The following is a 22,153-nucleotide window of genomic DNA, read 5'->3' as shown; positions in this document are numbered from 1 at the left end:
TTTAAACAATAATTTAATCAATAGATCTTGGAATAATAATAAGTTCCACAATTGGATGTGTTTAACCTCTTAATGTCCAATGACGGACACAGTCCGTCATCAGACATTTCCCCTGCTTTGATGAGGGCTCCGGCGCTGAGCTCGCATCAAAGCCGGGACATGTCAGCTGTTATGAACAGCTGACATGTGCCCGCAATAGGCGCGAGCGGAATCGCCGTCCGCCCGTGCCTATTAACTAGTTAAATGCCGCTGTCAAAGCTGACAGCAGGCATTTAAATAGAATTTCCGGCCGCCGGGCCGGAAATGACGTCATCGCCGACCCCCGTCACGTGATCGGGGGTCGGCGTCACGTTGCCTGGACAACCAGAGGTCTCTATGAGACCTCTATGGTTGTTCCAGGCATATGGCTTTCAGCGCCACCCGGTGGTCGGCGCTGAAAGCACAGCAGTAAATCTGCTACATATGGGCGATCTGCTCATCGCCCATATGTAGCAGAGCCAATCGGGTTGCGCATGCTTCTAGCCTCCTATGGAGGCTATTGAAGCATGCCAAAAGTAAAAAAAAAAAAAATGTTTAAAAATAAAAAAAAATTAAAAAAACCTAAAAGTTCAAATCACCCCCCTTTCGCCCCAATCAAAATAAAACAGTAAAAAAAAATCCCACATACACATATTAGGTATCGCCACGTTCAGAATCGCCCGATCTATCAATAAAAAAAAAGCATTAACCCGATCGCTAAACGGCGTAGCGAGAAAAAAATTCAAAACGCCAGAATTACGTTTTTTTGGTCACCAAGACATTGCATTAAAATGCAATAACGGGCGATCAAAAGAACATATCTGCACAAAAGTGGTGTCATTAAAAATGTCAGTCCGGCACGGAAAAAATAAGCCCTCACCCGACCCCAGATCATGAAAAATGGAGACGCTACGGGTCTCGGAAAATTGCGCACATTTTTTTTTTTTTTTTTTTTTAGCAAACTTTGGAATTTTTTTTCACCACTTAGATAAAAGAGGACATAGACATGTTTGGTGTCTATGAACTCATAATGACTTGTAGAATCATAATGGTAGGTCAGATTTAGCATCTAGTGAACCTAACAAAAAAGCCAAGCAAAAAACAAGTGTGGGATTGCACTTTTTTTGCAATTTCACCGCACTTGGAATTTTTTTCCCGTTTTCGAGTACACGATATGGTAAAACCAATGATGTCATTTAAAAGTACAACTTGTCCCGCAAAAAATAAGCCCTCACATGGCCATATAAACGGAAAAATAAAAAAGTTATGGCTCTGGAAAGAAGGGGAGGGAAAAATGAAAATGTAAAACCAAAAATACCCCTGGTCGTTAAGGGGTTAAAAAAACTGTTCCTGTGCTGAGATAATCTTATAAATGTGCCCCTGCTGTGTACTGTGTAATGGCTGTGTCTGACCGTGCAGGAACGTGGTCTGATCATACCATATCTCTTGGGCAGGGGAGGACGCAAAAGAGTATACAGACATTACAGCACAGGATTACAGCTGATTGGCAGTAAGTGTCACATAGAGCGGAACATGCACAGGATTCCGGGACGAGATTGGCATGGAATCCCTGCTGGGGCCGAGGAGAGTACATTATTTATTGTGGACGTTAGCCACCCGTTCTTCTCTATCGGGAAAATCTGCAATAAATCTACATTATTTATGAAGGTGAAATTGGCAAGCTGCAGAGTGAAGAAAACACAAAATAGTTTTAACCTAAAAAAAATTGAAGCAAAGAGTGTGAAACTATAAAAATCTAAACAGAGTTGCTTGGGCTGTGATCCGTTGTGGATTTTTCCATCTGAAAATTCACACAGAAAATCTGCAAAAATATGTTATGTCTAAACATACCCTTAGATTACTGTCCAGCTTTATTGTATATTTTTTTAGATGCTAGAGAATAACAGCACTTCCACTACATGCCATGACAACTTATTTTTCAAATATAGCAGTGCACTTGTGTCAGTAGGGGGCGCTGTTACCAAGAATATTTACACTCACAATTCATATTTTATCATAACATTTCTAACAAAACAGAAAAACAAAACAGTACAATATTAAAATAAAATAAATGGCTAACAAAATCCAGTAGTCACCCACTCCGAACGGACGGAGCACATTTATAAAAGGAGTTATCAAACTGACAATTATGGCGCACAGAACAATAATGTGAACCGTCAATGATATTTTGAAGTTAAACTTTTTTTTTCTTTTTTACATTTTCAGTCTTTTTTTTTTTCTCTTAGTGTACAGAATACTTACAAGAGTGAAGTTTGAAGAGGAGTTTCACAGTGTAGTCATACAAGTGGCTGCAGTCTAGGATGACTTGGATTAGAGGTGAAAGACGGCACTGGCCAGCAGCGGTGACAGAAACAGAACGGGACATGTCCAAAGATTTAAAAACTGCAAGAACAAAATAAAAATTCTGTAAGAGAAGAGCACATCATAGTACATAGGTCTGCACATCATCAAGCGATTATAGCTCATCAAACAAATTAATGTTACCTGCCAATTCTTAATACGCTCCGCCAGTTGTTACAGACGAAGGGCTCATTTACAAGTCCGTGTGCTGCCAGTGTTTTCCACACCATAGTCTATCTATGGGACTATTCACATGCCTTTTATTTTTTTTTTTGCAGACCAATGGTCTACATAAAACCCTAGGTGGCCCAGTAACAACAAGAAGCGCCCAGGATCCCAGCATCTGAATGTCAAACCTATATGTGCAGCCCTGGTGCAGCTGACATAGACCAGGGTCCTGCTAAACTTTTTGCATTCTCAGCTCATCTCTTTTCATGAGAACCAATATTTCCTGATACAATTTAGAAAGATGTAAAACAGAAAAAAGAAGAAGAGCAGATGATTGCTGGAAAAAAACAGGTTTTATAGTAAGGGTGTAGGCAACTATATAAGCCTATTTCATGAGTTGTTTTTTGGTTTTTTTTTTAATTCTGTGGAAGCATGGTTGAAAAGCAATGTCTTACTTTCATTTGTTTATTTTCATAGATTTTTGTTTTATTATTACTTTTGTCAGATTCAAGCTATTGCTGTGAGCATTGTGGGTTTTTCCGTCATTAAACGAATGGCGCCAATAATTTTGACCACGTGTGTATGTGCTGTATAAATGGTCATCATCTTCTAATGGCATTCTTAAATCAGTCTTTTTAGTGAAAAGTAATTTATCTACCAGTGATCTAACAAAGTAATATATCATACCTTTAGGAATTCATACATACAGTCGTGGCAGAAAGTGTTGGCACTAGTGATGAGCGAGTATACTCGTTACTCCAGATTTCCAGAGCATGTTCGGGTGATCTCCGATTATTTTGGCGTGCTCGGAGATTTGGTTTCTGTCGCCGTAGCTGCATGATTTGCGGCTGATAAACAGCCTGAATACACTTGGGGATTCCCTAACAAACAGGCAATCCCCACATGTATTCAGGCTGGCTAGCAGCCGCAAATCATGCAGCTACGGCGACAGAAACCAAATCTCCGAGCACGCCAAAATACTCGGAGATCACCCGAACATACTCTGGAAATCTCGATTAAGGCCGGGGTCAGACTTGCTAGAAACTCGAACGAGTCTCGCACGTCAATACCCGGCACTGCCGCCGGCACTCGGGACCAGAGTGAGCGGCTGCATGTATTTCTATGAAGCTGACTCTGCTCCCAAGTGCCGGCGGCAGTGCCGGGTATTGACGTGCGAGACTCGTCCGAGTTTTTGACCCCGGCATATCGAGTATACACGCTCATCACTAGTTGGCACCCTTGAAATTATTCCAGAAAATTAAGAATTCCTCACAGAAAATTATTGCAATTACACAGGTTTTGCTATTCAAGTTTATTCCATTTGTGTGTATTGGAACAACACAAAAAATTGAGAGGAAAAGGCAAATAGGACATAACTTCACACAAAACCCCAAAAATTGGCTGGACAAAATTGTTGGCACCTTTCAAAAATTGTGGGTAAACAACTTTGTTTCAAGCATGTGATGCTCATTATACCTTGTGACAAGTAAGAGGTGTCGGCAATATGAAAATCCCACCTGAAACCAGATAAAAAGGGGAGAAGTTGACTCAATCTTTGCATTGTGTGTCTGTGTGTGCCACACTAAGCATGGAGAACAGAATGAGGAGAAGAGAACTATCTAAGAGCTTGAGAACCAAAATTGCTGAAAAATATCAACAATCTCAAGGTTACAAGCCCATCTCCACAGATATTGAGTCCAGATGGTGGTCAGCGCGAACTATCCGTTGACATTTGAATGAAATAAAACGCTATGGCAGGACACCCAGTAGGACCTCACTGCTCACACAGAGAAATATAAAAACTAGACTGCAGTCTGGCAAAATGTACGTGTGTACGCCAATAACCTTTTGGGAAAGAGTCTTGTGTGCAGATGAGACCAGGATAGAGCTTTTTGGTACAGCACATCATGCTGTTTAGCAAAACCGGAATGAGGCCTACAAAGAAAAAACACATCACCTACAGTCAAATATGGTGGCATTTCAAAAGATGTTTTTGGGTTGTTTTGCTGACTCTGACACTGGGTGCCTTGTGCAAGGCATCATGAAATCTGAAGATTACCAAAGGATTTTGAGTGGCAATGTAGTGCCCAGTGTCAGAAAGCTGGGTTTGCGTCCTTGGTCATGGAGCTTCCAGCAGGCCAATGATCCCAAACATACTTCAAGAAGCACCCAAAAATTAATGGAAACAAAGCGCTGGAGAGTTCTGAAAAGTCCAGGAATGAGTCCGAATTTAAATCCCATTGAACACCTGAGGAGAGATCTTGAAATTGCTGTTGGGAGAAGTCGCCTTCAAATTTGAAAGACCAGGAGCAGTTTGCAACAGAAGAGTGGTCCAAAATTCCAGTTCAGAGATGTAAGACGTCTGTTGGTGGTTATAGGAAGCGATTGATTGCAGTTATTTATTCCATAGGGTGCAAAATCAAATAATAAGTTGAGGGTGTCAACAATTTTGTCCCATTTTGGAGGTTTTGTGTGAAATTACGTCCAATTTGCCTTTTTTCACACAGATTTTTTGTATTGTTCCAATACAAACAAAGGAAATAAAATAACGTGTATAACAAAACATGTGCAATTCCAATAATTGTCTGAGAGAAATACTTCATTTACTGTAACAGTTTCGAGGGTGCCAACACTTTCGGCCATCACTGTACGGCTTTATTATGACTGTTTTGCACAGAACCAAAACAAGAATGCATCAGGCTTTTACATTACCTCCATATACCTTTGATTTTATAACAAAAAATACCGTTTTTTCTGCAGCGTTATGTCCAAATCTGACTGGAGATCATGTATATTGCTCGATTTTATATATATATATGGTGGTAATATATCCTAAGGGTACTGCTATGGGGTCTGAAGGGGCATCTGCAGCAGTGTGTACAGGCTGCACACCTCCATATCACCATACATGCTCCTTCCACATTCCAGATTAATTAGAGGTCATAGATCAAACTTTTTTCAACAATGAGGGACTGAATTGAACATTTAGTAGTGGATTAAAGGAATAACTGTACAGTATATTATTTTTTTCTGTACTGCTGCCTACACATGAAGCATTTGGTGTTAATGAAATGTACTGTCTAATTAGGAAATAATGTAATAAACTAAATTCACTTAATGCTCTTTAATCAGCACATGTCAATCAACTATAAAACATGCTGAAACAAACTTGTGTAGGTGGAAGCTTCCAGTTAGTACAGAGGATTATGCTTCACTTTATATTACGACTTACCGTAATTCCTTAAAAGTGAACAAAATGAACAAATAAAAGAATACAAAATATCCAATATATCATATTTCATATAAGTGCTTTAGACCGGATCTATGCAAGAGCTATCTATAGGCTCAATATCTCTGCACACATTAAAAACTAATTGAAAAATAATTGAACGTAATAAAAATGTTTTTACTATGTTCACTTATTTTTCTTTTCCTTTTAATGTGTGAAGTGTAAAAAAAAAATCTGCTGTTGATTGAACACTATTAACATAAATAAATAATAAGTTGTTTTTTATTCACTTAATACTCTAAGTGCTCAGGGGTGTACTGTTCTGAACGGGTTGTTGGCACAATTGTCTGATTTCCCTGTTAATACCATCACCTAGCCTTTTTCTTGTTTACAAGTGTTTTTCAAGTATGCTAAAAAGCACAAAAACTAAACTGAAGATAACTTTAAAATGACATGAGATTTTACAGTAGCTGACTGTATGACTATTTTGATTAATGGTATAACTTTTATGGTGATGAATAAATTGTTAAATGGTCCATGAAAATCTATTGTTTAAAGAAGCACTCCTATACAGATTTTTCTTTACTAAATCTGTGTATATATGCAGGTAATGTAGTGTGTATGTGTTAATATACTCACCTACCCTCGACTTCTCCGTGATCCAGTGCTGCTCCAATCCTCTTCTCAGTGCCGCCACTGCAACTCAGACTCTCCGGCTCACTTTATGCTCTATGCGTGAGTCGGAAGTCTCTCTTACAATGTAAGTCCATGAAGTCACACCCTGACGCTCCATAGACTTACATTATAAAAGCCACTCTGTGACCTGCAGAATCTCATTAACGGTGAGGTCACTGAGAAGAGGATCAACGCTGGATCCTGGAGAAAGCAGAATGCACATATACACTACATGTACATATACACAAATTTGTTAAAAAAAAATCTTCAGTGCTTCTTTAATCAGGTATTGGTGTTACATATATTAAAAAAGAGGCTGTTTTTTTCAATATCTCAAGGATCATGATAAAGAAAAAAAGGAGATTTTTGTGTACTCACCGTAAAATCTCTTTCTCTTAGCCTCTAATTGGGGGACACAGAACCATGGGTGCTATGCTGCTGTCCACTAGGAGGCGACACTATGCACAATCTGAAAAAGATTAACTTTGGCTCCTCCTCTGCAGTATACACCCCTGGACGGCGTCAGTCTTCTCCAGTTTTGTGCAAAAGCATTAGGAGGAACACAACAGAAATAACATAACCATGCCTGTAAGAAGGCCACTATGTACGAGCTCAAAGAACAATATGAGAACACAACCATAACAACGGCCCGTAAGGGCAACAGGGTGGGAGCTGTGTCCCCCAATTAGAGGCTAAGAGAAAGAGATTTTACGGTGAGTACACAAAAATCTCCTTTACTCTGTCACCTCATTGGGGGACACAGAACCATGGGACGTCCCAAAGCAGTCCCTGGGTGGGAAGCAATGGACGAATATTGTGTTGACAGGTCCCTAAACTTGGGGCACTGCCGCCTGCAGAACCCGTCTACCCTGGCTCGCGTCCACTGAGGACTGGGTATGAACTTTGTAGTGTTTTGTAAACGTGTGTAGGCTAGTCCAGGTGGCCGCCTTACACACTTGTTGTGCCGAAGCCTGGTGCCGAATGGCCCAGGAGGCCCCTACCGCCCGCGTAGAGTGTGCCGTGATACCGGCAGGAAGAGGAGAGTTGTTAAGGAGGTAATCCTCTTGTATGGTGGACTTGATCCACCTGGCAAGGGTAGCTTTGGAAGCCGGCAGACCCTTGCGAACGCCTTCCGGAAGAAGGAAAAGGGAATCAGACTTCCGGAAGGGTACAGTGCTAGACACGTATATACGCAATCCCCTGACGAGGTCAAGCGTATGCAGAGCCTTCTCCACTCTATGAACCGGAACCGGGCAAAGGGATGGCAGTGAAATTTCCTCATTGAGGAGGAAGTTGGACACAACCTTCGGAAGGAAGGATGGAACCGTACGGAGAACCACCTTGTCCTGGTGAAAGGCCAGGAAGGGCCGTCTGCAGGAGAGTGCCGACAGTTCAGACACCCTGCGTAGCGAGGTGATTGCCACCATAAAGACCACCTTCTGTGATAAAAGGCGGAGAGGGACTTCTTTAAGGGGTTAGAAAGGTGGTGCTTGCAATGCAGTCAGGACCAGGTTGAGGTCCCACGTCTCCAGTGGACGTCTGTATGGGGGAACCAATCGGGAGACCCCCTGGGGAAAAGTCCTCACTTGCGGCTTGTTAGCAATGCGTCTCTGGAAAAAACACAGAGCGCTGACACCTGGCTCTTAAGTGAGCCCAGGGATAGCCTGGCGTCCAGGCCCGATTGAAGAAAACCAAGAAATTTTGGGAGGGAATAAGGGAGTGGGATCTGGCCGCGGGATTCGCACCAGGTAAAGAAAGCTCTCCAGGTACGGTAATAGATCTTGGCGGAGGCTGGCTTCCGTGCCCTGGTCATGGTTCTAATGACATCTGGTGAGAGCCCGGCCTGGGTTAGAACCCAGGTCTCAAGGGCCACGCCGTCAAATTGAGGGCCCCTGAGTTCTGGTGGAAGAACGGGCCTTGTGACAGAAGATCGGGACGGTCAGGTAGACGCCAGGGGGCGTCTGCTGTAAGTTGTACGACGTCGGCGTACCATGTACGTCTGGGCCAGTCTGGCGCGATCAGGATGGTTGGAACTCCCTCTTGTTTGATCTTCCTCACAACTCTGGATATCAGGGGAAGAGGTGGAAAAATGTACAGAAGCTGGAACTTGGTCCAGTCCTGAACCAGGGCATCTGCTCTGAGCGACCGCAGATCGCGTGTCCTGGCCATGAAATTGGGGACCTTTGCATTGAGATGGGATGCCATTAGGTCCACGTCCGGGGTCCCCAGCGATGGCAGATCTGGCGAAAAATTTCGGGATGGAGAGACCACTCCCCCGAGTCCATTCCTTGTCTGCTGAGGAAGTCGGCTTCCCAGTTGTCCACACCCGGGATGTGGACCGCAGAGAGTACCGACCTCGTGTCTTCCGCCCAGTGGAGGATATGTGCCACTTCTCTCATCGCCTGGGTACTGCGGGTCCCGTCTTGGTGATTCTCCTAGATGGAGAGCCAGTGCCTTGTCCCTGGGAAGGAGCACCAGACCTCTGGAGGTGTCGAATAACATCCCCAGGAAGCTCAGAGACTGACTCGGGGTAGTTGATGACTCTTGTAAGTTGACTAACCAGCCCAGGCGAATCAGAGTGTCGATAGTGATTGAGACGCTGACCTCGCAATCCTTGAAGGTGGAAGCCTTGATGAGAAGGTCGTCCAGGTATGGAACGACTACTATGCCTCTGGAGTGTAGAACATCCATGGTGGCTGCCATGATCTAGGTAAACGTTCTGGGAGCCGTGGCGAGTCCGAACGGGAGAGCCACGAACTGGTAGTGGTCCTGGTTGATTGTGAATCTTAGAAATCTCTGATGGGCAGGAGCAATCGGTATATGTAGGTATGCGTCTTGTATGTCTATGGAGGCGAGATATTCTCCCTTCTCCATGGACGCAATGATTGACCGAAGGGACTCCATGCGAAAATGACAAACCCGAACATACATGTTGAGTTGTTTTAGGTCTAGTATGGGCCGAACGTTGCCTCCCTTCTTGGGGACTACAAACAGATTGGAGTAGAACCCTCAGAAGCGCTCTTCTGCAGGAACCGGTACTATGACTCCTGCCTGAAGGAGGGAGGAAATGGCTTGATGGAAGGCACGAGCCTTGTCTGGCGGTTTTGGGGGAAGAGAGAGGAAGAACCGGTTCGGAGGGCTGGAAGTGAACTCGATCTTGTATCCGGAAGACACTATTTCCTTGACCCACCTGTCTTCTGTAATAGGCAGCCAGACCTGCTGAAAGAGTAGCAGTCGTCCGCCTACAGGTGGGGTGTCTTCCGGAATTCGTGAGTCATGAAGAGAAGAAAGTCTGAGGTCTCCCTCCTTTGGGCTTTGCCTGGCCTGCTTTCGACTGCCAGGTCCGGTCCGGCCTCTGCACCGCCCATGGGTTGTCTCTGCGCGGAGAGCGGTTACGATTTTGTGCTGGGCGCGAGACGGACCAGCATGAAGAATTCCGAAAGGATCGGAATCGACTTTGGTTACGCCTTTTGAAAGCGCGTTTAGGTTTTAGTTGCGGGAGAGAGGTACTCTTACCCCCCGGTGGCATTGGATATCATTGTGTCCAACTTTTCACCGAAAAGCTGCCCACTGAGGCACGGGAGATGCGTGAGGGACTTCTTTGAGGCCGTGTCCGCTTTCCATTCCCGCAGCCAGAGGATACGCCGGATCATGATGGCGTTTGATGCTATTCTTGCTACACCTCTTGCGGAATCCAGAGCTGCATGAAGCATGTATTCTGCTACCACCGCTACTTGAACCGCCTGGTCCGACAGCTCAGGATTTGAGGCTTGGAGGCCAGCCTGCAATTTATTGGCCCAAGCTATAATGGCCTTCGCCGCCCAGACAGAAGCGATCGCTTGTGCCAGAGAGGCCCCTGCCGGTCTGCTGTGTCCCTGAGGGTTGAGCTATCTGGCAGTGAGAGGAGGGTCTGTGCTGCTAGTCTAGAGACTGGGGGGTCCACTTCGGGTGGATCTGTCCACTCCTTGGTGTCCTTCTGTGGAAAGGGGTACCTTGCTTCCAGATATTAGCGATTGGCGAATTTCTTCTCAGGCTGCGAAAACTGCTTAGTAAATATCGCCTGAAATTCCGGGTGATTAGAGAAGACCTTAGGTGGTTTTAGAACACTTTCAAAACAAATTTTGTGTTCTGGGGCTTCCGGGGTGGATCAGAAATGTCCAGCACCCGATGGATGGAAGAAATTACGTCCTCAACTAGCGCCGTATTGCTCGGGGGGCCAGGGGCCAGAGACCTTTCCGTTTCGTTGTCTGAGTCGGAGTCACAGATGCCTTCCGATTCCTGCGTGTCGCTAAGGCGTTCCCTGGTGGGCGAACTGGGGCGGAGGTCTTCTGTGGTCGGGGATCGCTGTGGAGATCTGCATTGTCTGTCTCTCTTAGGGGACGGTCTAGGTGACCTGGAACCACGGTGTCTCTCCCTGGAGGGTGATGACCGTGTGCTATGGGATGACGCGGATGAACGCGACCTGTGGGTCCGCTTACGTCTGTGAGTGTCGGAAACGGCATGTCCTTGACACGAGCTGTCCCTGTGCTGGGTGACGTTCATAGCCGAGGCATGACCCTGCAGAGCCTGGAGTAGTGTGGAGGCTAGGTTATCTATGGACTGTGTCATAGACTGCGACATCTGAGTAGCCCATTCCGGCATGGTAGCCGACGCTGAAGCAATGGTAGGGGCTTCTTGGGGCTCTGACCCAGTATTTTGGATACAATCCCGGCAGTGCGGGTACGTGCTGCCACTGGGGAGAGTGGTTTTGCAGGCTGTGGAGAAAGCATAAAAGCAGTCCTGCCTGGTTCTCTTCCTTGAGCCCGGCATAGTGCACAGAGGCTGGCTAGCAGAGGACCCTACAGGGGTGGCTACACAGAGGAAAAACTATAGGAGAGCCTTATAGGTAATATGGATTCACAGCCGAGTAAAGAGAACCCAGCTGTGATCTTACCGCACCAGTGTGCCCCTAGGTCCAGCGCAGACAATTCACAGTCCTGTGCCCCCCAGAGACTGCTGACGTTGCTGCTGATGTCACAGATGGCGTCTGCTGCAGCGAAGATGGCCGCCGAGAAGACGAGGAGGAAGAAGGGGGCGGAGAACTGAAAAAGAGCGCGCAGGGCTATGTAAAAACGCGCCCTTTCTGCCTCGATCTGCCCCTTCTATGACACTGTAGAGGGTCATATTCGTCATCCGGGGGGCGGGGAGGAGGCGGCGGCTTCGGCTAGGCCGAAGCCGCAGTCTAAATTAGAAGCCTGATTCCCAGATGGGCTCCAGGCTGGCGCGGATGTCCGGGAGGGGGTCGGATCGGAACCAGACCCCTCCGGATTGAGAGGCAGGATAGCGGTGGGGCTAGCAGCGGTAACGGGGCCATGTGAGGGGTCCCCCTGAGGCGCTATGGAGCTGATGCTGCCGCAGAGATAGGGGCGCAGGGAGCCCTGTCTCTGTATGTGCCATGTCTGCCTGCACTCTCCCCCGTCCCCAACAGGAGCCCGCAGCAGGGCTGGGGTCCCTGGCTGTTTAAGCTGCAGAAGGCTGCCTTGTACCGACCCTACCTGAGGCGTCTCAACCTAATGCCCCCAGAGGGGGATTAGGGAGGGTGCGTCTGTCACCATCAGGGGTCTTCATCCTCGCCTCGACCTCAACCCAGACCCCAAAGGGATTGGGGAAGGAGGGGGGTCTCGACTTCGAACCAGTACCCGAGGGACTGGGGAAGGAGCGACATGGGGAATAGCCATCTCAACTTCAACCGGGCACCCCATAATAGGGGGCCGAGGAAGGAGCCATGCCGGGAGTCTCGCTGGAGACCCACTTTTCTTCATCTGTAATCCGTCGGAAAAAATAAAATCTTTAGGTGTGCCTCCTTGCGACACTAAGCAAAAACTGGAGAAGGCTGACGCCGTCCAAGGGTGTATACTGCAGAGGAGGAGCCAAAGTTAATCTTTTTCAGATTATGCATAGTGTCGCCTCCTAGTGGACAACAGCATAACACCCATAGTTCTGTGTCCCCCAATGAGGCGACAGAGTAAAATCCAATTAAATAAAAATAATTAACAATCTTATAATCTTGCCACTGGGACTTTTTTTAGACTATTACTTCCTGTTCTTTTGGGAAGCGTTTTCAGCAGACTCATTATCAGCAGGGACAGGATTACAATGACAGGTAACATCTTTCTAAACAGCTGATAAGGTTCCACCAACGGTGGACTTATCAGTTTTGCAACCTGTGTGACCGCACAGGGACCAAAGAGTTAAAGGGGCCCATTTCCACCCCAAAGGCAGGTGGAATTGTGCTTTATGATTAACAATTGGACTGCAAAAGGCCCACTTATTGATCTTGCACAGGGACCCTCTTCTGTTTGTGTTCGCTATTGTGCTCCACCATTCATAATAGTTGATATCACCGCTGACCCCACTCCTTCTCCCTTCACAATGACATTTGCACACGCTCATTAGGTGCTTCTGTACAAAAGATAGGTCAGAGTCTGCTCATTGTGGCTAATGAACATGTGTTGTTTCCTGGACCAACAGAATGTTAGAGTCTAAAAACGCCCTAGTGGCCAGTGTGAAAATAGCAACATTTCTAATTTTCTTATTTTTATGACAAAGTTGTGATATCGGAAAAAAAACACAGCCAAACATTACAAAAAAACAATACATGTAACCCAAAAACCTGATTTAAAGTAAACATCATTTTCTGACGATAGCTTCCTATGGCAGACAAACAAAAAGTCGAGCAACACCGTAGCGTGCTGCATTTTCTCACTAACACAAATGTCACATTTTTCTGCTGAATCCGGACACAATGTAGTCAGTGAGAATGTTATACTATTTTGCAATGGCACAATGGTGTTACTTCCTATGACACATTTAAGATTCTGTACAGGTCAACAGAAAGGAAGTGGGTGTTTGACTAGTGATTAAATGACTAACTTCCCAACTCTGTGAGAAAACTATGCGAGATGCACCCGTGGCTACATGCCGTCCTCTGACTGCGAGCTCACGTAACTCTGGATAGGATTTAATGTGTAATATTGATATATCCGACAGACAAAACCGCATCGGAAAAATGTAAAATATTTCTACCGTATGTATCCACAAGAATAAAATCAGCCCTTAATGAGGGATTCCAGCTTGGAGCATTATCAGTATTATTTAGTATATCGACACATGCCAGAAACCAATAATGAATTAAAATTCCCCTGCAACCCATCAACAGGTTACGGAGTGACTCCCATATAAAGCTTACAGATTTTATGCAACCGCAGACTGCTGAATAGTGACAGCGTGCGGTAGGCATACTGTCATGACTTCCCGTAATGTCGCCGCGGGCAGGAGGTCGAGTGACTGCACATATGCAGTGTGCACACTCGTAGTCACAGGATAATTAGACTCATCTGACTTCTCTTAATTCACTGCTATTGAGAGAAGCTGAACACGTTTAGTTGGCATTGATTGACAAGTATGCAATTTGAATACAGGAGGATTATGACAGCAAGCGCAAAACACTGTCACGATTCGGCAGTCTACAATCACATAGAGATACTGCAGAGTTTTGTCTCAAGGCTGGGCAATCCCTTTAACTCCTTAAGTCCAACATACATTTTTTCAGAGGTCACAAATTGATGTATGAAGCCGACTCAGGAGCTGATCACTCTTCATACCAGGCAGATGGTGGCTGTGTTGCACAGCCGGCATCTGCCTGTAACTGGAGCAACTGGAGTTTGCTCTGATCACTGCAATTTAACAATTTAGCGAGGACTTGCCAGCAGGATATTTGACCCCCAACCAAAGTTATGAATGCAAATCCCCATTAATGCCTAGTACATTTATACCTTGCATTTTTTAGAAACCTTTTCTTGAAGCTTTATGCTCAGGTCCAGCAGGGTGGGCACTTCGCTCCTCAGCTGTGCTGCACTTCGTCGTCCATTGCAGTACTCTGGTTATTCTTCTTCTTGACCTATCTCCCCTGTGCAGGCGCCATCATTGCCCAGGTTCGTTTCATCATAAGAGGCAGCGTCTGAGCAGTGAGCTGCTAGATCAACATCATTAGGTGCTCACTGCGCAGGCGCAGTCATTGCCTGGGTACAGCAGAGCTGGGGAGTAAAGTGTACACTGCTGCACTTGAGCATAAAGTTTCAAGACTACATTTCTAAAAAAAATGACAATGCTCCAACGAAATTCTACTAGCAAGGTATGAAATTAGTAAGGATTAACGGGGCTTTACACTTGTACATTTAGTTAGGGCTCAAAAGTCCTACTGACAAGTCCTCTTTAAATGCTGCTGTCAATCTCTGACAGCAGCATGAAAATGATGTGATCGAAGGGAACCGATATCTTATCCTGCCCGTTACTGTCATCTTGGACCCCCAGTGAAGCTCGGCAAACAAACACCAGGGATTTCTATGAATAAAATGCATAAAATGAATAAAATAAAAGTTTGACCTAAACTTTGTGTACCAAAATGTAGATGATTGTAATCATCTATACAATGCTGTCCACAGATTGGACTGCTATTATACTGTGACAGGTTACCTTTACCATTTTCTAGGAGTTACCCCTCTCCATTATCCTGAGGGCTGATCCTCCTTTCTCTCAAATAAGACATATGACATATTTAAACCTCCTCCAGCAGCTAGCTGTTAGCTGTCAATTATCAGTGCATTCTGGTCAGTCCCGATGACACCCCTGCTGTTTTATTTTTTGATATCCATTGCTGACTTGGACTGATATAGCCCTCCATTTTCCTCTGATTCTGATTTTGTCCTCCTGGTCTTGATCTTGGCTATATCCTGACTTCATTACTGCTTTCAGGTTTTTCACCTGTACTTGTTTCTGGTTATGACCCAGCTGGACGAACCTAGTCTTCAGCTGGAAGCCACGCCTTGGGCATAACCAAGGGGACTCTGCAATACTCCAGATCTCAGTATAGGATTCCTCTTGGACCTCCTAATTGGATTAGTAGAAGTCCTTCTAAAGGTCCCGTTACATTTAGCGATGCACCAGCGATCCCGACAACGATATGACCCGGTCACGATCGCGGGTGCATCGCTAAATGGTCGCTAGTGAGCTGCCAAACAGGCAGATCTCACCAGCGATGCAGCAGCGGTTGGGGGTCGTCATTTACCTGTCACACGCAGCAAGGGTGACGTCTTCCGCCCGTGTCCATGGAGTCGCTCGTCGGCGCCAGCAGGAAGCCGATGACGAGAAATGGACCAGGACGATCTCGCGCGATCACCGATATCCAGCGGGGAGCCGAGTCGCAGGTACGTGTCACATGTAGCGAGATCGCTAGCAATATCGCTGTTGCGTCACAAAATCGGTGACGCTTTAGCGATCTCGCTATGTGTGAAGGGGGCTTACGAGTTGCCAAGCTTCTACACACAGCTTGCCATTGCAAATACACTTTTTAAATAAGTTGCATGGAAAGTATCACAGTGATGCCTTGCAAAGTTGGCTACCTGAAGTGAACATCTAATTATTTACTTTTTTCATTTACAAATTGAACAAACAGGTCTATTAAGACGATGGAAAATCTGTCAAAGGCTTTCACTTGTTCTTTTACTCAGAACACATATGGCTACAGGATCTGAAAAACTAGAAAAAGGGAACAAGAACAGTAATAAGCCTGTAAGGGAAATGAGAGGACAGAAATATAAGGAATGGTCAGACCTCTGTGTTAATGCACCCTACTGTGTTTTTAGGAAACGAGATGTATGGCTTTCTGTAAGGTTGTGAATATGATACTCATACGTGGCCAGAACTACAGCTGTTTTGGCCACAGCAGCTGATATGGGGGCAATGAGGATGAAGGGACCTACTCAGAGGAAGAGGTTTCATTCGGGCAGAATATTGGCTGTATACCCCTACTCAACCCTTGTCTTCTGGAGCAGTAGCTGCAGACATTACTACAGCTCTGTCTAGGGCTCTTTTTCTACTTCATTTTGCAGTGCTCGTTCAATGTTTGTGCCATTAATAGAGTTGTCCGGGACCATTATATTTTTCTTACTATGGGTTTAAAAACTAACAGGCAGGTAGATGCTAACAGAGCTAACTACTTGTCTGTTCTACCCGGCACCGTCTCAAAGCGGTCAATGACCACTCCTGCCGGCAATTACGCTGCTCCACATCAACAGACCCGTTGTTCTTCTTCCAGGCTGCTCTGTTGACGGGACGTGACTGCCGATGTCATACTGATTGACAGCCGGCTCCCTGTAGTTAGGTAGTATGATGTCAGCAGTCACATCACGTCAACAGAGCAGAGCGAATGAGAAGCTGCTGTACTGCTGACGTGACGTCAGTGGAAGCAGATGAATCGCCAGCAGGAGTGGTCTGTGACAGATCTGTGCCGACGGAGATCAGCACCGGGCACAACAGACAGGTAGTTCTTAGGCCCATAGTAATAAAAAATTATATAGCCCTGAAAAACGCTTTTAAATACATCCACCAACCTCTATTGTTCTGATATAGGTCAAAACTGCCCATCTGTATATGTGAAGGTTTCATCCATCAGGTTGCATATCTGCATCAAAAAAATGTAGCAAAAGCGGACATTTGACTCATTGAGAAGTTCTACCCCAAACTACAGCCCCCGTGAATCATGTTCATATAGTTTGTTAAAAATATACATTTCCATACGGCTCAACCACCCCTACAGATACTACTGAAATTAGATGTATGAACACATACCGTTCCACAGGCACTATACCATTAAGCACCAGGGTGTAATCGCTAGTTTTGTGGAGTAATCATTAGGTCTGTGCTATAAATGCCATTCCTGCAGAGCAGCTTTTTACACTCGGGATGACAGGTCTCAGTCTTTCAGTAAATCAGCAGGGAACACCAACATATAAGAATTACATGACTCAGTCGTAGAGCGCAAGAATCACTGACCTGTATGAAAGAGGTTGAGCTCCCACTCCATGTAGTCAAATATTTCCACCGTAAGCTGAAAGCTGAAAAACGTTAGAAAATCAAAGTGAGCAGAAGTAGACGCAAGATATAATGTCACTTTTATGTCACACAACAATAATGATCGTACTAAACGTTCTCTGTATTAATTTCCATAAAGTAATTGCATGCTGTCTCCTTTAATATACACTCCTCAACATTGAAATTGCGTTACAAAGAAAGTCATGGAATTATGGAAATGACAGGATGGATAGACATGTTAATCATATGCAAATAATTTCAAAACATCTTGATTTATTCAGTATCGAGTATGAGCACCAACCAAATAAATCCCCGCACTTACAGCCTAGACTGCTATCAATGAGGTTATTAATGGTTGCCAGAGGAACGTTCTGCCACACTGAATGCACTTGGGCATATCATCAAGATCCACTGCTGGCAGCTCCGTTTCCAAGTGCCAATCAATGACATTGCAGATGTGTTCAATGAGAGAGCTTGCAGGCCATGGTAGATGTTTAGGCTTTGCAGGCTGCTCACAGTGGCATGAGAACACATGTGGCCTGCCATTCTCGTGTTCAAAAATGGCTCCTGGGACACGTTCACATTCCCTTGTGAAGGCCTCTTCATGATGTTACCCTTGTGGATTTCAGCTATCATTATGTCCAAGAAAAAAGCATGACTCATCATTGAAGAGGATAGACCTCCATCCCAACCTCCATTGATGGGGTGTTCTGTATCATGACAGCCTTTGAGAGCGGTGGCATGACACCTGTAACTGGATGTCTGTCTCATATTCCAAAGTTGTGTGATGTCTAATTTCACCCGCAGTACATACAACAAATTCATTACGTCTATTCTTCTAATCTGACGATATAATGTGGACAATTCCATAAAGAGGCCTTCACTAAAGAACGTCACACCACTCTACTAACAGGATTATGATGTGGGGGTGACATGATGTACAGTAGCTATACATTGATTAGTGTTACACTGGTTTGGTCATGGATCCAGTGGTTTCTTCAAAGTGTTTCAGGAGCCATTGACAACTGCAAAGGGAGCTGCCAGCAGCGTATCTTGATGATTTATGTGCCCAAATGCATTCAGCGTGGCAGATAACCATTAATAACCTCACTGGTAACAGCAAAAGCATGTAAGCGTGCGTATTTCTGTGTGTGGCGCTCATACTCAGTACTGGATAGGCTTTAGAAATATTATTTTTCATCACTTGTATATCATTAACATATTTCTTCATCCTGTGATTTCCATACTTCCTCACATTTTCCTTCATGGTTTTGTAATTTTAGTATTGAGGAGTGTATATATACCTACATTATAATAAGTTAGGCTACAATCGTTGGTGTTACGACTTTAAAAAAAATCCAAATGACCTATTTAACAATGTGCTTCTATAAAAGAAGTTGTGAAATTTAGAATTGGGGGAGATTGTGTTCATGAAAGCGGGAAATAGTTAATCATGATGTGTGATAGTAATAGTTCAACGACATCGGTGAGGTGTATTTGCTTTACGACCATGAATGTGGTCCTAAAGATGTAAATGCCTACAGATATTATCACCACTGTATTATTACAGTGTCCAGTATACAACTCGTCGTGCATCACACTCAGCTCAACTAATCATCACTCCATGACGGGAAACTCTGTAACAATGGGAAAATGCAGTAAGTGATGAAACAGACTTCTGGCAAGTTTACCCAACTCAGGACACTGTAATGTGTCTATATCCAGGAGTGAAATGAGCCCGTTTTATCAATGTAAGTCTTTTATGCAAAAAAGCAGAGCATGAAACGTGAGATGGATCATGATTTCCTCGTCTGAAAAAGCAAACATAAAAGCATTCAGTGCACATAGGCAGATAACTGTCTCGAAGCTGAGAGTAGGTCACAATGTCATTCAATCTGCATCCACAACTGCAGCGTCATACAGCGCTGGAGAGAAAGGGAGGCGAGTGCTGCCAAGCCACTCGCTATAGTACGATTGTCTCTGCCAGTCTGAAACTAGGGCACTGTTCCATCCCCTGTATATATATAAGGTGCCAATTCCATAGGGGATTATATAAGAAGCAAATAATGAAACTCGGAGCTTTCGAATATTGCTGTAGTCCACGGGGAATCTCACTTACTCCTCAATTGGCAGAAACCTGCACCAATTCCAGAACTGTACTGTACATTATATTTATACAATCATTCTTCTCGTAGCTCTATGTAAATTAAAGTTTATTTTCAGGCAAGAACTGATAATTTAGGGTTTCTTGGCCTAGAATTAAGCTGGTCTAGTAGAGAAAGTGTAGGGTTTTTTTTTTTTTTACAGATGGCCATGGCTATCCTTGACAATGAAGGAGTAAACAGGTGGATGGAAAATCAACCCCGATTTAATGTAAAAGTTGTGGCCAAAAGTTTTGAAACTGACACAAGTTTTAGTTTTCACAAAGTTCTATGCTTCAGTTTTTATAACGGCAGTTTGTATTAACTCTAGATTGTTCTGAAAAGTCATCAGAAAAATTACAAAAAAAAAACCTGAAAAGTCATTCCTTGCCTTGAAAATTACCGCATCTTAATCACAAAAAAAATATTTCAACGAAATTTCAGATCCTGCCACAAGATGACCTGCTTACATCTTTTCAGTGATCTTCTAGTAAGGTCAGGAGAAAGTGTTAATGAGGAAAAGTCAGCTGATAACAACCAGTCATGCTGATTGCGCTGGTGCTTGGAATCATTGTCTTCTGTTAACCATGGTTACCGCCAAAGAGACATGTGAAGTTATCATTGCTTTACATCAAAGGAGCTTTACAGGCAAGGACATTGCTTCTTGTCAAATAACCTCTAAACTAACCATTTATCGGAGCACCAAAAACTTAATACAGAGGTTCAATTGTTGTGAGGGTAGCTTGTGACTGCCAAGAAAGCTCAACAAAAGTCAGTACCATCTCTTAAAGAGTATTCAACTATGGGATTGGTTCAAAACCCCTCTAGGGGAGGGAACTCACTCAAAAGTTTGTTGACGAATACTGCCATGAATAAAGAATTGGATCTAAACATCCTCTAAGAGAAGCTTATCCCAACCATCCAGGACCAATTTGGTGATGAACAATGCTTTTGCTAGCATGGTGAAGCACTATGTCAAAAGTGATAACTACCGTATATTCTTGTGTATAAGCCGACCTGTGGACCTGTGTATAAGCCGACCCCCTAATTTTGTCACAAAAAACTGGGAAAACTTATTGACTCGCGTATAAGCCTAGGGTGGAAAATGCCGAAGCTACTGCCCTTATAATGCTGCACAGTGAGTGGCCCCTTACAATGATGCAGTTATTAGTGGCCCCTTATAATGCTGCACAGTGAGCGGCCCCTTACAATGATGCACAGTTATTAGTGGCCCCTTATAATGCTGCTGCTGCCGCTGCCTCAATTAAGAAAAAACAAACCTATATACTCACCTCGTCCCTGCTGCTGCAGCTGCGGCTCCTCAGCGTTGCCGGCTCTGCACAGTGACTGTTCAGGCAGAGGGCGCCTGCTAACTACGTCATGGCGCCCTCTGACCTGAACGTCAATGCCAGAGGAAGCAAGACAGCAGAGCGACGCGCAGCGGTGGAACGGGGGACAGGTGAATATGGCTCCCTCCACTATACTCACCTCTCCTAGCATGTCTCTTGCAGCCCCTGTGCTTATTCCATCTTCTCAGCGCTGTTCTTCCTGCTTTCAGCGGTCACGTGGTGCCGCTCATTCCATATGCGCATATGTAATAAGCGGCACCACGTGACCACTGAAAGCAGGAAGAACAGCGCCGAGATGATGGAATAAGCACGGGGGGCTGCAAGAGACATGCTAGGAGAGGTGAGTATGATCTCCTACACCCCCGCCCGGCCGACCCCCGGTATATGACTTGCGTATAAGCCGAGAGGGGGACTTTCAGTCCAAAAAAATGGGCTGAATATCTCGGCTTATACGCGATTATATACGATAAGTGGCTTGCTCAACAAAACAATTAAATGTTATGTCCATGACCAAACGACTCCCCAGATCCCAATCCCATTGAGAACCTGTAGTCAATCCCCAAAAAGTGGGTGGACAACTAAAAACACAAAAAATGTGATAAACTCAAGCACTGATGAGACAAGAATCGGCAGTCATCAGTCAGGATTTGGCCCAGAAGCAGAAATCCAGCATAAGGCTGCGTGCACACACTGCGGATTCCGCTGCGTTTCCGCAGCGGTTTTGGCCGCTGCGGACCCGCAGCAGTTTTAGCTGCGGTGTACAGTACCATTCAAATGAATGGGAATAAAAAACCGCTGCGCCGACGCTGCGGAAAAATCCGCGCGGATTTGCTGCGGTTTTGAATCCGCAGAAAGAATTGCATGTCAATTCTTTCTGCGGAAACCGCTGCGGGTTCCTATCTCCACCATTGTGGAGATAGTGAATCCGCAGGACCAAACCGCAGGCAAAACCGCAGATAATCCGCAGATCTTTGGACCTGCGGATTATCTGCGGTTTTTGCAAAATCCGTGCGGATTAATCCGCAGCGGATTCCAAAGCGTGTGCACGTACCCTAAGAGGGTAAACTGAAGAAGCCTTACAAAATAAGGGTCAACGGAGCAAATATTGTCTTTGTATATAACCCTTTAGTGACAGAGCCAATTTGGTACTTAATGACCAAGCCAATTTCTATAATTCTGACCACTATCACTTTATGAAGTTATAGCTCTGGAACGCTTCAACGTATCCCACTGATTCTGAGAATGTTTTTTCATGACATATTGTACTTCATGTTAGTGGTAAAATTTCTTCACTATAACGC

At 44.9% G+C, this 22,153-nt stretch overlaps 1 protein-coding gene across 2 annotated transcripts in view; it reads right to left on the bottom strand.

Annotated features, from left to right (window-relative positions):
- HIP1 (huntingtin interacting protein 1) overlaps positions 1-22,153 on the bottom strand; it is a 198,371-nt gene that overhangs the window by 108,304 nt on the left and 67,914 nt on the right. For both annotated transcript variants that reach the window (XM_073565546.1, XM_073565545.1), the window contains exons 7-8: positions 17,324-17,385; positions 2,281-2,421 (exon numbers count right to left, since the gene is read on the bottom strand). In XM_073565546.1, the coding sequence (XP_073421647.1) occupies positions 2,281-2,421; positions 17,324-17,385 (203 nt within the window). The remainder of the gene's footprint in view (positions 1-2,280; positions 2,422-17,323; positions 17,386-22,153) is intronic.

The sequence above is a fragment of the Dendrobates tinctorius genome, unplaced genomic scaffold (genome assembly GCF_039654945.1).
Source record: "Dendrobates tinctorius isolate UK_male_01 unplaced genomic scaffold, ASM3965494v1 ptg000016l, whole genome shotgun sequence".
Taxonomy (NCBI): domain Eukaryota; kingdom Metazoa; phylum Chordata; class Amphibia; order Anura; family Dendrobatidae; genus Dendrobates; species Dendrobates tinctorius.
The sequence above is the reverse complement of the archived record's forward strand: the minus strand, read 5'-3'. Positions and strand labels throughout refer to the sequence as shown.